Below are 12,041 nucleotides of genomic sequence, written 5' to 3'. Positions count from 1 at the left end.
TACTTGCAATGCTTTCTCTTTCCTCCTGGTTTTGGTACATTTCCCTTTCTGTTTGCCTGTCATTTCTCTATCTTTTTGTGTTCCACTCTTTAAAAACAAAAAACAAAAAACAAAAACCACCTTCCTATGCTTTCAATCTCACCCCCTCCCTCCCTCTTTGCTGTTCTCCTTCCCCGTCACCTCCCCTCCCTTCGTCATGGTGTCTGCTGCACATCTGCCGTGATGTCTGACAATGGCTGTACTGTGGGGCTGCTTCAAATAATGTCTCTCATCTTGTCCGAATTGTTTGCAGAGGAGCAAAGCACGGTCACCTGGGAGTTACCTAGCAGTATGTAGTTTGCACTCAGTTGTATCCTATTAAACTCCTGTTAAGAAATAATTAACCTACCTTAACCCTCTTCTTTTCCCCTTCTCATTTGGAGCACAATGTTGCGCCGACGCAGCTGCTGTCTCTGCCCACTTTGCCGCAGCTCCCTCGATCCACGGTTGCACACCGCACGCTCTAACAGCGGGGAGGTTTTTCTTTTGTTTTGCTTATTTATTTATTTTGTATGCCTTGTTGCGCAGGAATTTAGCAAGTGAGAAACAATGGGTTTGGTAATGAAGAAGCAATTAGCAGCTCTCTCGAGGGTTACGGCATGGTCTCCCGAGGCTTGTGTGGAGCGTGGGCCCTCATTAACATAACGAGAAACATGTCGGAATTTCTGGGAAGGGTATTCTTTAGCCTGCTAAAATCCACTTCCCTGTAGTGTCAGTGGGGGCTTCTGTCTCTGGAGTAAGCACACAATCAGGTCCAAAGAGGAATGGTTATTTCTTATGGACTTGGGTGGCTTTTTTGTTGGGAAATTTTTGACTTTTCCCTGGCGGCTCTCAAATGGATTTCAGAAGCCTTGATCTCTGTTTTTAGAGAGAAGTATTTTCCTGGTGTGCTTTTTTTGCCCACATCAATCAATTCCTGAATCTGGCCAGTTTATGATCCTCTCCCCCTCCACTGTCTTCATATTCAACAGTAAGTGGGGGAGACCAACATGAAGCTCTGATTTATAATTCCTTGCCTGTGGAAAGTGTGCATAGCAAGGACTACAGGAGGAGTCGAATGCAGCACAACATACTCATGTCAGCTTAACTGGTGCAGACCCTGGGGACCCACCGATGCAGCAGGCTGTGTTGTCTTCTCCTGCCCCGGCTGCCCAGCCAGTGCTCTTTGGCATTCTTGTGTCTCTGACAAACCTTGTTTCAGCTCTAACACTCCACCTTAGACTCCAGTGGGAAGCACCAAAATTTGGATGACTGACCTGAAAGAGAGAGAACGGCAAATAAAAACTCAGCTCAGCTTGCAACTTTGCACGCAAGACAAGCTTCCTAATATCCGAGATGGCCCACTGAAGGAAGCAGAGCAGTTCTTTCTATTCAAAATAATGAATAGAGCTGCAAAACAACCAGCTTTGCATTATGTAAATATCACAGGGCAGCTGAGATCTGAATTTCAGGGTAAGCAAACAAAGTGGCATAGACGGTAAAAATAATACAAGGCTCTTTGGAAAGGTTACAGTGAACAAAGTAAATGTTCTGCTAGAACAGAACAGAACCTCATTTGAGGCACATATTGGATTGAGGATTCAAACAAGCGTAAGACCTAAGGGATCGAAGGACATCCTGAGCTGCTTTCCAGGCAGGGTGGACTGCAGTGGTCTGAGGTCTTCCCTCTACCAAGCAGCTTTTATGTAACGACAGAGCCAGGGAAGCCTCTAGAGGATGAATGAAGACCCGTCTCCTCCTCAGAGCAGTCTGCAAAGCACCTGGAAGCCAGCAAAGTGCAAGAACAGGAAACAGTCATTTTGCTAGGTTTTGAACCCAAAAGGGAAGGGAGTAGAGTCCTAAGCTGCCACTGGCATGGGGACGTGGTTCAGCATTGCCCACGGGAGGTTGTATTACGCCGCACAGAGATCTCATGATTTACTCTTGAGCCACAAACAATGTGAAGACAGCGATAGCAAGCCTGAGAAGCCATTTCTGGATAAGTCCTGGTAGAATTGCAGGGGATGCATGCTATCCTGCTTGCCCTCACCGCAGGGGTTTGAGAGTAATGGTAGGACAAGAAGTGAGATTAAAAAGTTTGAGAAGCATCATCCTCAAGTGAGGGAGACAGATGTAATTACTAGGTGGCTTGGCCTGTACCTTGCTCGCTTCTTATTGCTGATTTTTCTCCTGTTCCATGTGATGCTCAGAAATGTTTTCACGCTTTCCTCTTCAGAGTTGTTCTGGGATGATCAAAGGCCCTGAAGTAGCTTTAGGTGAAACTAGTCTTGGAGAACTGTCTTTGTGAGATGCTTGGCTACTGTGCTGCCCTGTGACCCCGCTAATTTACTGTTGACCCCTGTGATGCTGCGTTTGGTGTGAAGTGCTGCATATTGCTCTGCGCTCGTAGTACCTGTGGATTGGCACAATGCTAAAAGTAAAGCCCATTTCAGCAAATGGAGATCACGTTTGCTCCTCAAATTGAGCACCAGATCTACCATTCCACAAGTCCTTCTACTCATTTGTTATATCCACTTAACCATTTTTCTCCTTTCCCTCCTTGCCCCTATCCCTCACTGTAAAACTCTTCCCATCCTGGGAACCGAACCGCTAACCACTGTGCAGGGTCTGCCCTCTCACCCTGCTCCGTCTCCCTCCGTGTGCCTTGCAGCCCATCCCGGACACGAGCCCCATGAAGCGCTCCATCTCCACACTGACCCCGCAGCGTCCTCACCCCATGCACCTGTATGAGTACTCCTTGGAGCGCATGCCACCAGAGCAAGTTCATCACCACCATCACCACCGCTGCCACCGGCGGAAAGAAAAGAAGCAGAAGTCCTTGGACAGGTCCCCCCATCAGCTGGCCGATGGGGAAGCTGGTAAGTCCTCTGTATTTAAATTGACTCTTAAGGCACACAGATGTGTCTTGGTGGGGAGGGGAGCTTGTCTGCCGTGTAGATTTGGGGCCCCACCTGCATGTGTGAAAGGGCTCCCCTGTCCCACACTTGGAAGTTCCTCCTGTGTTGGCAACCCCCAACTACCGGTCTCCTTTCAGTGGCTCAGTCTGGTGAGTCTTCTTCCAAGGATAAGAAGCAGGAACGCGGCCGATCCCAAGAGAGGAAGCAGCACTCTTCCTCCTCCTCCGAAAAGCAGCGCTTCTACTCCTGCGACCGCTATGGCAGCCGGGACCGTTCTCACCCCAAGTCTGCTGATCAAAGCAGGCCCACCTCACCCAACGGCGGGCCGGAACAAGGTCCACACAGACAGGTGAGGAGATGCAGGGTGGGGAAAGAGCCCTAAGGTCTTCCAGGGATTTACGCACTTTTTCTTGTGTTTTGTTTAAAATAAAGGAGACAGAGAGAATGGGGAAGGCCAGGCAGCAGGAGATAAAGCATTTCAGGTGCTGCTTGCTGCTTCAGATGCAACCCAGGGTTGGAAACCTTGTCCCTTGATGGCTCTTTAATAGCCTCGTAGTAAATGAGTGACTCCATGCATTCACAGAGACCCCACTGCCACACTGACAGCCTTACTAAGAGCTTCAGTTAGCACAGTGCAGAGCAGCCTGGGAGACCTGAAAATTGGCCTGACTTGATGGTGGTGGAAAAAACTTATCTGAGCCAAGGCAGGCTGGTAATGTGGAGTGGGAAGTTACACTGGTCTGCTGAACTAAGCCTTTCCCCTGCCAGCTTTGTTAATTTGGCACCTACTGCTGCCCAGTGCCGCAAACATTTGGTGACTGTGAAATAAACCCTTGCCATCGTGGTACAATCCAATATGGCACAGTGCAGAGAAGATGACTCCTGAGAGTCAGAGCCACGTTCGATCCTGATGCCTTGGTGATTTCAGCAGGGTTTGCTCATGAAGCAATCTCTATTTTGCCCCTGTGGCTGTGTGGGCTTTGGAGCTGTCCCATATGGTGGAACAGGTTAATTTTCACATGGTCTCTGAAAGTTGAGGTGAAAAAGTCATTTTGCCCTGGTGTCAAATCAATCTGCAAACCTGCTCTCTAGCTGGAAGGAGAAATTAAGGTAATAGAGAGTGGGAAGATAGGAAAAAGCAGGATCTGGGAGGAAGGTAGGAGAGCTCAGCCCCAGGCCAACCTGATCCCTCTGAACATCTCTGCTATTCCAACAAAGAGGCTCTGGCCACCCTCCAAAGTCTTGCTAAATTTACAGCTTTTCCATGGTGTGTGGCAAGCCCTTCTCAGGAAGGGCTAAGCATTGCTCAACCATGAGCCCCTGCAGCAGCAGCAGCAGCTTGTGGGAATGGGAGGAAATCCTGGGCTGAGTGTGCGTTGGGGCCTGGGGCAAGGATTTAGGTGAAGAGGCTCTGTAGTGTCGCACGAGCTGCAGAAAGGAGCACCTTCCTGCCTCCTTAGCCTGCCCCATGCTGCTCTCTCTCCTTGTGCGTGTAGCTTGCCGTGGTCCTTAGCAATGCCCAGGCTGTGGCCTCAGAGGCCGTGTGTGGCCATAATGAGAGCAGGTCTTGGGGGGCCATTGCTGAACAGCTGTAGGGACCCCCAGGGCATGGGACACTTTGGACATAGTCATTCTCAGCTAAGAGCAAATGTGGCATCCGTGTAAAACCTGATGCATCCTGGACTGTGGTGCCGTAGCAAGTGGCAATCGCAGTGAAACTCATCTTCTCCACCTCCAGCTATGGTTGTCCCTGAATAGCCTTCATCTGGTTTTCAGATGAGTTTTCTTAATTGCTCTCTTTGCTTTGAGAGATGGGGAGATGACATTGCTTTCAGCATGAGAACCATGCCTCTCCTTTCTTGTGTGCTCAGCTTGCCAGAACTTTAAATACCATGTATGTTCTAATTAAAAAACTGAAAGCTTCCCATAATTGATAAACATTCAGTATTAGAGCATCAGTTGCCTTTATAAACCTGATCCCCCAGTTCCAGCGAAGTCTATATCATTCTTCACGTCCTGGGTAGATTTAGTGAGGAGACGACAAAGCCTGTTCTTTCAGTGTCCAAGTATTATATTGATTTTCATTTTATCTGCTTTCCGTGGAGCTGTTAATACATTTCCCAGTCATATCAGAAAAAAATAGATTAAAAAAATAGCCAAACCAGCATATCATTTCTGTGCTAATGAGCTGAAGACCCTTTGTCTTCATAAGGTGTCTGTGAGAAGCTCTGTCACTCCGTTTCCTGCATTATTCTGGCTCAATAACAACATGCTTGTTAAATCTCAAGCTCTTCCCATTCCTGGGGAGACTCAGCTTTTGCCAAGGGTCAGGCCTGGCACAGCACATTTCACCAGGCTTGTCAAGCAGAAGGAGGCTGACTCTGGCTTCACTCTGCCCAAAATGTAACTTGCTTCCGGCTAGAGCCAAGCCAAAAAGCAAAAGACAGGTTTGGATCAAAAAGAAATGCTTCAGAGATTTTTGTGCAAAAAAGGGGGGGAAAGAACATTTCATTTGGGGTCAACTCCAAATGCTTTGTTTGACCCAAATAGAAATGTCTGTCTTACGTGAGTTATTCCACTGTTTCCTTTTTAGTCCAGGTGAATTGCTAAATAAAAATTCCATTTCACAATGCAAATATGACAAGCTTTTTTTAAATTATAAGATGAAAGATTTTGGAATTTCAAAAGAGAAAGTTTTAGCATGAAAAAGTTTGCTAAACATTTTGGCGAAAAAAGAAGACCTCAGCGTTATCTTCCCTCAAAACCATTTCCTGAATTGGATTCCTGCATTAAAGAAATTTGAATATCCTACAGAAATATTCTTGGGCAGTTTAATGCTTGTCAAAACAATTTAGTTCTGCTTGCTTTTGTCAGCATTTTGAGGACTAAACAAGTACGATCCCCAAACAAGCTTTACACTGCACTCTGATGGCCCAGTTCTCCAGGATTTTACATCTTCCTCGTACAGAGCAGCTGCACAAAATGTCCCTGCAATGAATGGTGAATTTGGAGCATTTTGAATCCCTTCATCTTTAGGGCAGGGACTTGCTGTGGGCAGTGAGCCAGGGGCATCCCCCGTGGCTGTCACTTATCTGATCCCAGTGGTCATCCTGGGAAACCACAGGTCTGTTATTGTGCTGGAGAGTCAAAGCCAGGGATTTAAGCCGTAACTGGTGATTTTGAGGTGCTCAGCCTCAGGCACCTGAAAAAAAGCCAGGCGTCTTCTCCTGGGGTGGGAGCTGGTAGGTCACCATGTGGTGTTCAGCATCACCACCACCGCTTGGCCGGGGTGGCGGGTGCTTGGCAAGGGACTACAGGTCCCTAAGAGGCAAACGTGGTGCAGCTGGAGAAGGGAAAGAGGGCGAAATGCAGATAAGAAAATGAAAACTCCGTTTCTGGGCTCTGATATCCGCCACCATGGCTACGCTTGCCCTCGAAAATGCGCTGGGAAACTGAGGTAGAGCAGAACAAGCATTGATTGATATCTGGACAAGCAACAACTTGATATTTTTATAGGAAAGGCAAAGCTGCACTTTCAAAATTAAAGGTCTTGTCTGGAAGGGTTAGGTCACCAAAGACTCAGGAATTTTTAAAACACGCTCCCAGGGTTATTCAAGTACTGCCCTGGGAGAATGTAAACAGAAATGCCAAAACAGCCCATTCCTCTCCCTCATGCCATTTTTTCCATGGTGTGGCTTAGTTCACACCCACACATCACTATTAGTGACACGGAAAGCTGCCGGTCTCTTGCCATTCAAAAGTTAAATGTATAATATTAACTAGCAGAAGGTGACCAGGCGTTTCAGTAATTTCCTTTAAAGAACCCCCTCGCTGAAGTTAAAGCCAGTTCAAAAATTTTTTTGTTTTTGTTTTTGCAAGAAGTGGCTATTTAATCAAAATGCATTTCATTCCCAAAACAAAAAAAAAAGAAATCTACCCCCAAATCCTCCTTCCAGGCGATCTGGTTTTGACAACTGAAATGATCCCCAACGTTAGCATTCACAGCTAGCAGGTGAAGCTGTGCACAGTTTCTCCCCCCCTTCCCCGAAATGAGTAGTGTTGTTCTGCAAAATCTTCTCTGCAAAACGTAGTGTATTTTTGAGCTGCTCCCCGAACAGTTCAGGTAAGGCGCATGCCGAGCCCGTGTATGATGTGGATGCCTTTCCTCCGGACAGTGTCCCCTTCTGTTGGAGCCGTCTGCCAGTTTGCGTCCCACCGATGCTCTGATCGTTTCTGTTCTTATTTACTGCTCCTAGAACTTTAGTTCTCCGGCTCTTTACATCTCTTGTTCAATTATTTCTCAAGAACCTCCTTCCCCTAACTGTGCTTGTCTAAACTCTCTCTTTTTTGCTTCTCTTTCCTCTTGTGACTTGTCTCTCCCTCCTGTCGCTTGTCCTTCTGTTTGATACCTGCCTGCCTTTGTGTTTGTCTGGCGTTTCCCTTTTTTATTTTTGATTTGCTTTGTTCCAATTTTTATGTAGGGCAGTGGTTCAGTTAATGGGAGCCCCTTGCTGTCGACATCTGGTGCTAGTACCCCATGCCGGGGTCGGAGGCAGCTCCCACAGACTCCACTGACCCCTCGCCCCAGCATCACTTACAAGACCGCTAACTCCTCGCCCGTGCACTTCACCAGTTTCCAAAGCGGCCTGCCCACTTTCTCCCCGGGACGCCTGAGCCGCGGCTTGTCCGAGCACAACGCGTTGCTGCGCGGGGACCCCCCGAACCAGGCCCACGCCACGGTGGCCCGCATCGGCTCCGACCCCTACCTGGGTCACCGCGATGACAGCGACAGCCCGTACCGCGCGGTGCCGGAGGACACGCTCACCTTCGAGGAGGCCGTTGCCACCAATTCGGGAAGGTCCTCAAGGACTTCTTACGTCTCGTCCTTGACTTCCCAGTCGCACCAAATCCGCCGGGTTCCCAACGGTTACCATTACACGCTGGGCCTCAACACGGGCCCCGGGACGGGCACCAGAGGACGTAGTTATTACCACGAAGCTGATGAGGATGACTGGTGCTAGCGTCGTGGCGGAGCCCTTTAAGGTGTGCGCGTCTAAAACCGATGAGTTTTATCATCTGGAAGGCTGTGCACTCGGACACGCGTGGTCCCGGGGCCCGGGAGGGGGGCAGCCCTGCGCCCGGGGCGGCCCCCGCCGCGAGGACCGCTCTGCCCGCCGGCCCGAGCCCCTCCGAGACACCGGGGCGGCCTCTCTCCTTTCGTTTTCTTTTTTTGCACTAGACAAAATCCGCGAAGAAAGAAGGATCGCTACGCGGGGGGAGCCCCTCTCTCTCCCCCCCTCTCGCCCGCCTCCCTACTGCCTTGTCTAGTTCCGAGACGTACACCAGATGCCAAATCCGCGCCGGATGCGAGCAGCCGAGAGCGCGGTCCCGCTCTTCGACGACGGAAGTGAGACTGTCGATCCTTTTCACGATTGGCGTCGTTTTTTCGTTGGGCTATTTCGTAATTTTTTTTTATTATTATTATTATTATTTTATTTTTTTTGGTCCTGGTCAGGGTGGGAGTTGAGGATGCAAACGGACCCAGGCGACCAAACTCGAATCCACGTTTTGTCTCGTTCGTCGCGAAGAGGGAAGAGATCTACCTAACGAACCGGGAGAGGAGAAACACAAATCAGAACAAAGGACGGTCCCTTGGGACTTGATGTTCGGTCACAGCAATCCTTTTCGACGGAGCCGGTAACGTACCTTTGAGCTGATAAAACACTACATCGTCCGGGACTCTCTGCTTTGAGACCGCTGCTGTGTGGATCTCTTTTATTTCACTCACCACTTTGGGTCCTTCACAATGACACACGATAAAGCCACAAGAGAGCTACTTTGTAAGGACTGTTTCCTTGCTGCTGAACCTTTTCTTTCCGTCCCTCTCTCCTGTCGACTGCAACACGCCCTCACTGTTTTGTCTTGTTTACAATATAAGCTTGATTTAGCAAAAAACAACTAAAAAAAAAAACAGAAAAAAAGGAAAAAGCGTAGGGGTGAGAAGAAGAAATGTTCTTGGTTTTATATCAAGCTATTAGATAGAACTTTAACTTTTCATTGTGTGCATTTTTGTAAATTGTACAGTAAAAGCAAAAAGAAAAAAAAAGAAAAAAAAATACTCTTTATGTAGAGAATTAGTCCAATTGTCATTCCAGGTCCCACCGTTTCTACCGAATGCTCCAGTTGTTCACTACTAAGTGCCTAACCTTTGAAATCTTTCACAGCGACGATGCAACCTCTTGCTTCGATGCATCAGGAGTTGGGAAAGTGTGGGGAGGGGAAGGAAGGGAGGGAGGGGAGAGCCTGGGAGAGGCGTTCGTCTCGACGCTCCGCGGTGCGGGCAGCACCGCGCGTCTAATCATTGGACAGTGTTTTCGAGTACCAGGTTGGAAGCTTGTAGTGGGGAAGACAAACACGCTTTGGGGTTGGTTTGGGTTTTGTTGGCCTTTTCTTTTTTTTTTTCTTTTTTTTTTAATTTATTACTTCTGCTGTTGGGAGCGGGAGGGGAGTAATTACAGCAAACGAAACCGGCCTTTTCTCATTGACTAGAATTTAGGTCCTGCAGGGGAGATGCAGGTGCAAGCACAGCATCTGCAGAGATGCTCTTGCGGGAAAAGTAATGTCTTTCACGCTGCATGTCGAGTCGTAGTTTGGCTGTGAAAGCTCCGGCCATGTCCCGTGGTGCATAATTTGTGTTGAGGGCAGTTGGAGAGAGTCTCGTTTTTATTGCCTGTTAAAAGAAAAAACAAAAAAAACAAACCTCTAACTCTGATTCTCAGGGATGAGATTTCTGTGTTCTTACAATGACTCCTATGTTGGATGGTTCCTTTATTTTGTGCACGTGTGGATTTCTGCACTTTGAGCCTGGGAAAGAGACAAACGCAATATGCCAACAGCGAAGGGCAGAAGGGGCTGGTAGGAAACCCTCAAGGGGACCTTGCGTCCGTGGGTTTGGAGAACCGTTGAATGGCTAATTTGGGGCACGGTGAGGCCGGGATTACTGAAGACGTATAGTACACAGATAAAAGGTTAAAGAATGAAGGGCGGGAGGTTGCGAGTCATCAGTGCCGGAAGAGTTGATTACTAAAAGTGATGATAGGGAGGAGGAGACGCAGTTGGCTAGTTGAATTTTTTGGAGGATCTACCAAGCGCCGGAACTGTGAAACTTCTATAGGGCAAGCAGTCGCTTAGGACAGGTAGAGACCCTGGTGGACCCTGGAGATTCGTTTTGTTGCTAAGGTAGTTTAGGGCATCAGACTTTACAAAAAGCTCAGGAGGTCTCTAATACTCTCAGCAAAGTCTTTCAGCCTCACACGGGGAGCAGTCTGTCGTAGGGTGGTTCTTAACATCTCCTGTAGCTTTTACGTTGAGGAAATTCAACCCGGTTTGTTCCATTCTCTGTTTTTCGTTTCGGTCTTAACTAAGAATCTCTGGCCAATCTCATCCCTGGATTCTGCTGAAGGAGAGCTCCTGTCTGTACCTCTGTCCCTGTCTTTACGTGCACTTCGACTAAAGGAAGTGCGGTAGCCAGAGGTACCTTATGGATGACGGCCGTAACCTGCAACCGGAGGGCTATGCAACAAGATGACACGTAAGGAAACAAATCAAAACAACAACCAGACAGAAAGACCTTCATCCATTCTGTAGCTTTATCTGCTGGATTTTCCTGTTTCAGGCTTCAGCATGATTGTGACCAAATGTTTTATACATTTTCCTTATATGAAGGCACAAACACTTTATTTGAAATTTTAAAGAAAAAAAAAAGTTACTATTTTACTCCGAGAAGTAAAGGAGAGGGAAAAAGAAATCTCTCTGACAGTGCATGCAAACATTGTACCCACACTGGAAAGCAAAAGAGATGTCTTTCTGTATTGAATTCTTTTGTCTTTTCTCCACTCTGCCTTTCCCCTCCCTTTATTGTTTTAGATATTAAAACCCACAGCCCCGTACTAATAAACCATCTGGAAGCGCACAGCCGAATGATGGCATTGGATCATTTAAATTCCTATGTAGAACCTGAAGAAGAACCTCAAGTTGTCTAATCCTCCACCCGTCTCATAGGGGTCGTTGCTTCAAACGATGACAGTGACAGACAAGCCTGACCACAATTGTTCATAACCCTTTTCCTATATTTTTACAGCCTCTATGCTGTCTCTTAAATGCATACATAATATTTCCAAGAATTCTCATAGTGAGTTGCCAAACTTGAAATGCACCAATCGGTTTTCTGCATCCAGAACCAGTCTCGTAGTGGCTGTACTTTGAATAAGTAATGTTTGCATGTAAAATATATACATATATACATATATATAAAAAGTATGTGCATGGAAAATGTTTATCTTCGTACTTTTTTGATACAATGTATTCATCAGTTGTTAATTTTTAATTATATTTGATATAAATTGGGGGTTTGTTGCAAAACTTTATATTTAAAAAAACAGTGTTAAAAACTATAAAAGTTCCAACCATGCAACACAACTGGAACTTTACCCAAAAAAAAAGGAAAAAAAAGAAAAAAAAAAGGTTCTGTGATTGCCTAGTTTGCTGCCTGAGTAATATTTATCAGCCAAACTTTGAATTCTGCAGTTGTTTCTACAATTACATTTTGTATGAAGCAAAGTCCTTGAATTAAAATAAAAACTTAGCAAAAAACCTTACAAATTCAACGATGGTGTGTGCAGTGTGCCTGGTGAACGGGAGACCGCCATCCTCAAAGCAGCCTCGGACCTCACGGTCCGGATAGGAAGGAGCCGTGAGAGGACGCTTGCCTTCACCGTTACCTTCAGCGACAGCTCGTGAAATCCGGCACGAAAGCGGGTTTCTTGCCCGACCTGGGAGGCTGTGAGAAATTGGCCGTGTCTGTGTTTGCGTCCGTGCAGGCTTCACGGATGCTTGGTCTGAGCAGGGAGCAGTTTGCAAATTTGCCCTTTCAGTACGGAGCCGGTGAGGCGATTCCAGTTCCTGGAGTCCAACAGGCAGCAAAAATCACGTAATTGGAGTCGAGGGGTGCAAAAACCCTGATCCTAACAGCGATCGATTCCTACAGGTTCTCCCTTTTTTTTTTTTTTTTTTTTTAAACAGAGGGACATTTCTCTTGTTGGTGTG

General features: G+C 47.2%; 1 protein-coding gene across 1 annotated transcript in view; it reads left to right on the top strand.

The window, feature by feature from the left end:
* The window catches only part of CACNA1B (calcium voltage-gated channel subunit alpha1 B), a 317,072-nt gene extending 307,969 nt beyond the window's left edge, over positions 1–9,103 (top strand). Inside the window, exons 48-50 of the mRNA XM_067308827.1 lie at positions 2,690–2,897; positions 3,074–3,285; positions 7,418–9,103. Coding sequence (XP_067164928.1) covers positions 2,690–2,897; positions 3,074–3,285; positions 7,418–7,957 — 960 coding nt within the window. The 3' untranslated portion in view covers positions 7,958–9,103. The remainder of the gene's footprint in view (positions 1–2,689; positions 2,898–3,073; positions 3,286–7,417) is intronic.
* The last annotated feature ends 2,938 nt before the right edge of the window (positions 9,104–12,041 follow it).

The sequence above is a fragment of the Apteryx mantelli genome, chromosome 21 (assembly GCF_036417845.1).
Source record: "Apteryx mantelli isolate bAptMan1 chromosome 21, bAptMan1.hap1, whole genome shotgun sequence".
NCBI lineage: Eukaryota > Metazoa > Chordata > Aves > Apterygiformes > Apterygidae > Apteryx > Apteryx mantelli.
The sequence above is the reverse complement of the archived record's forward strand: the minus strand, read 5'-3'. Positions and strand labels throughout refer to the sequence as shown.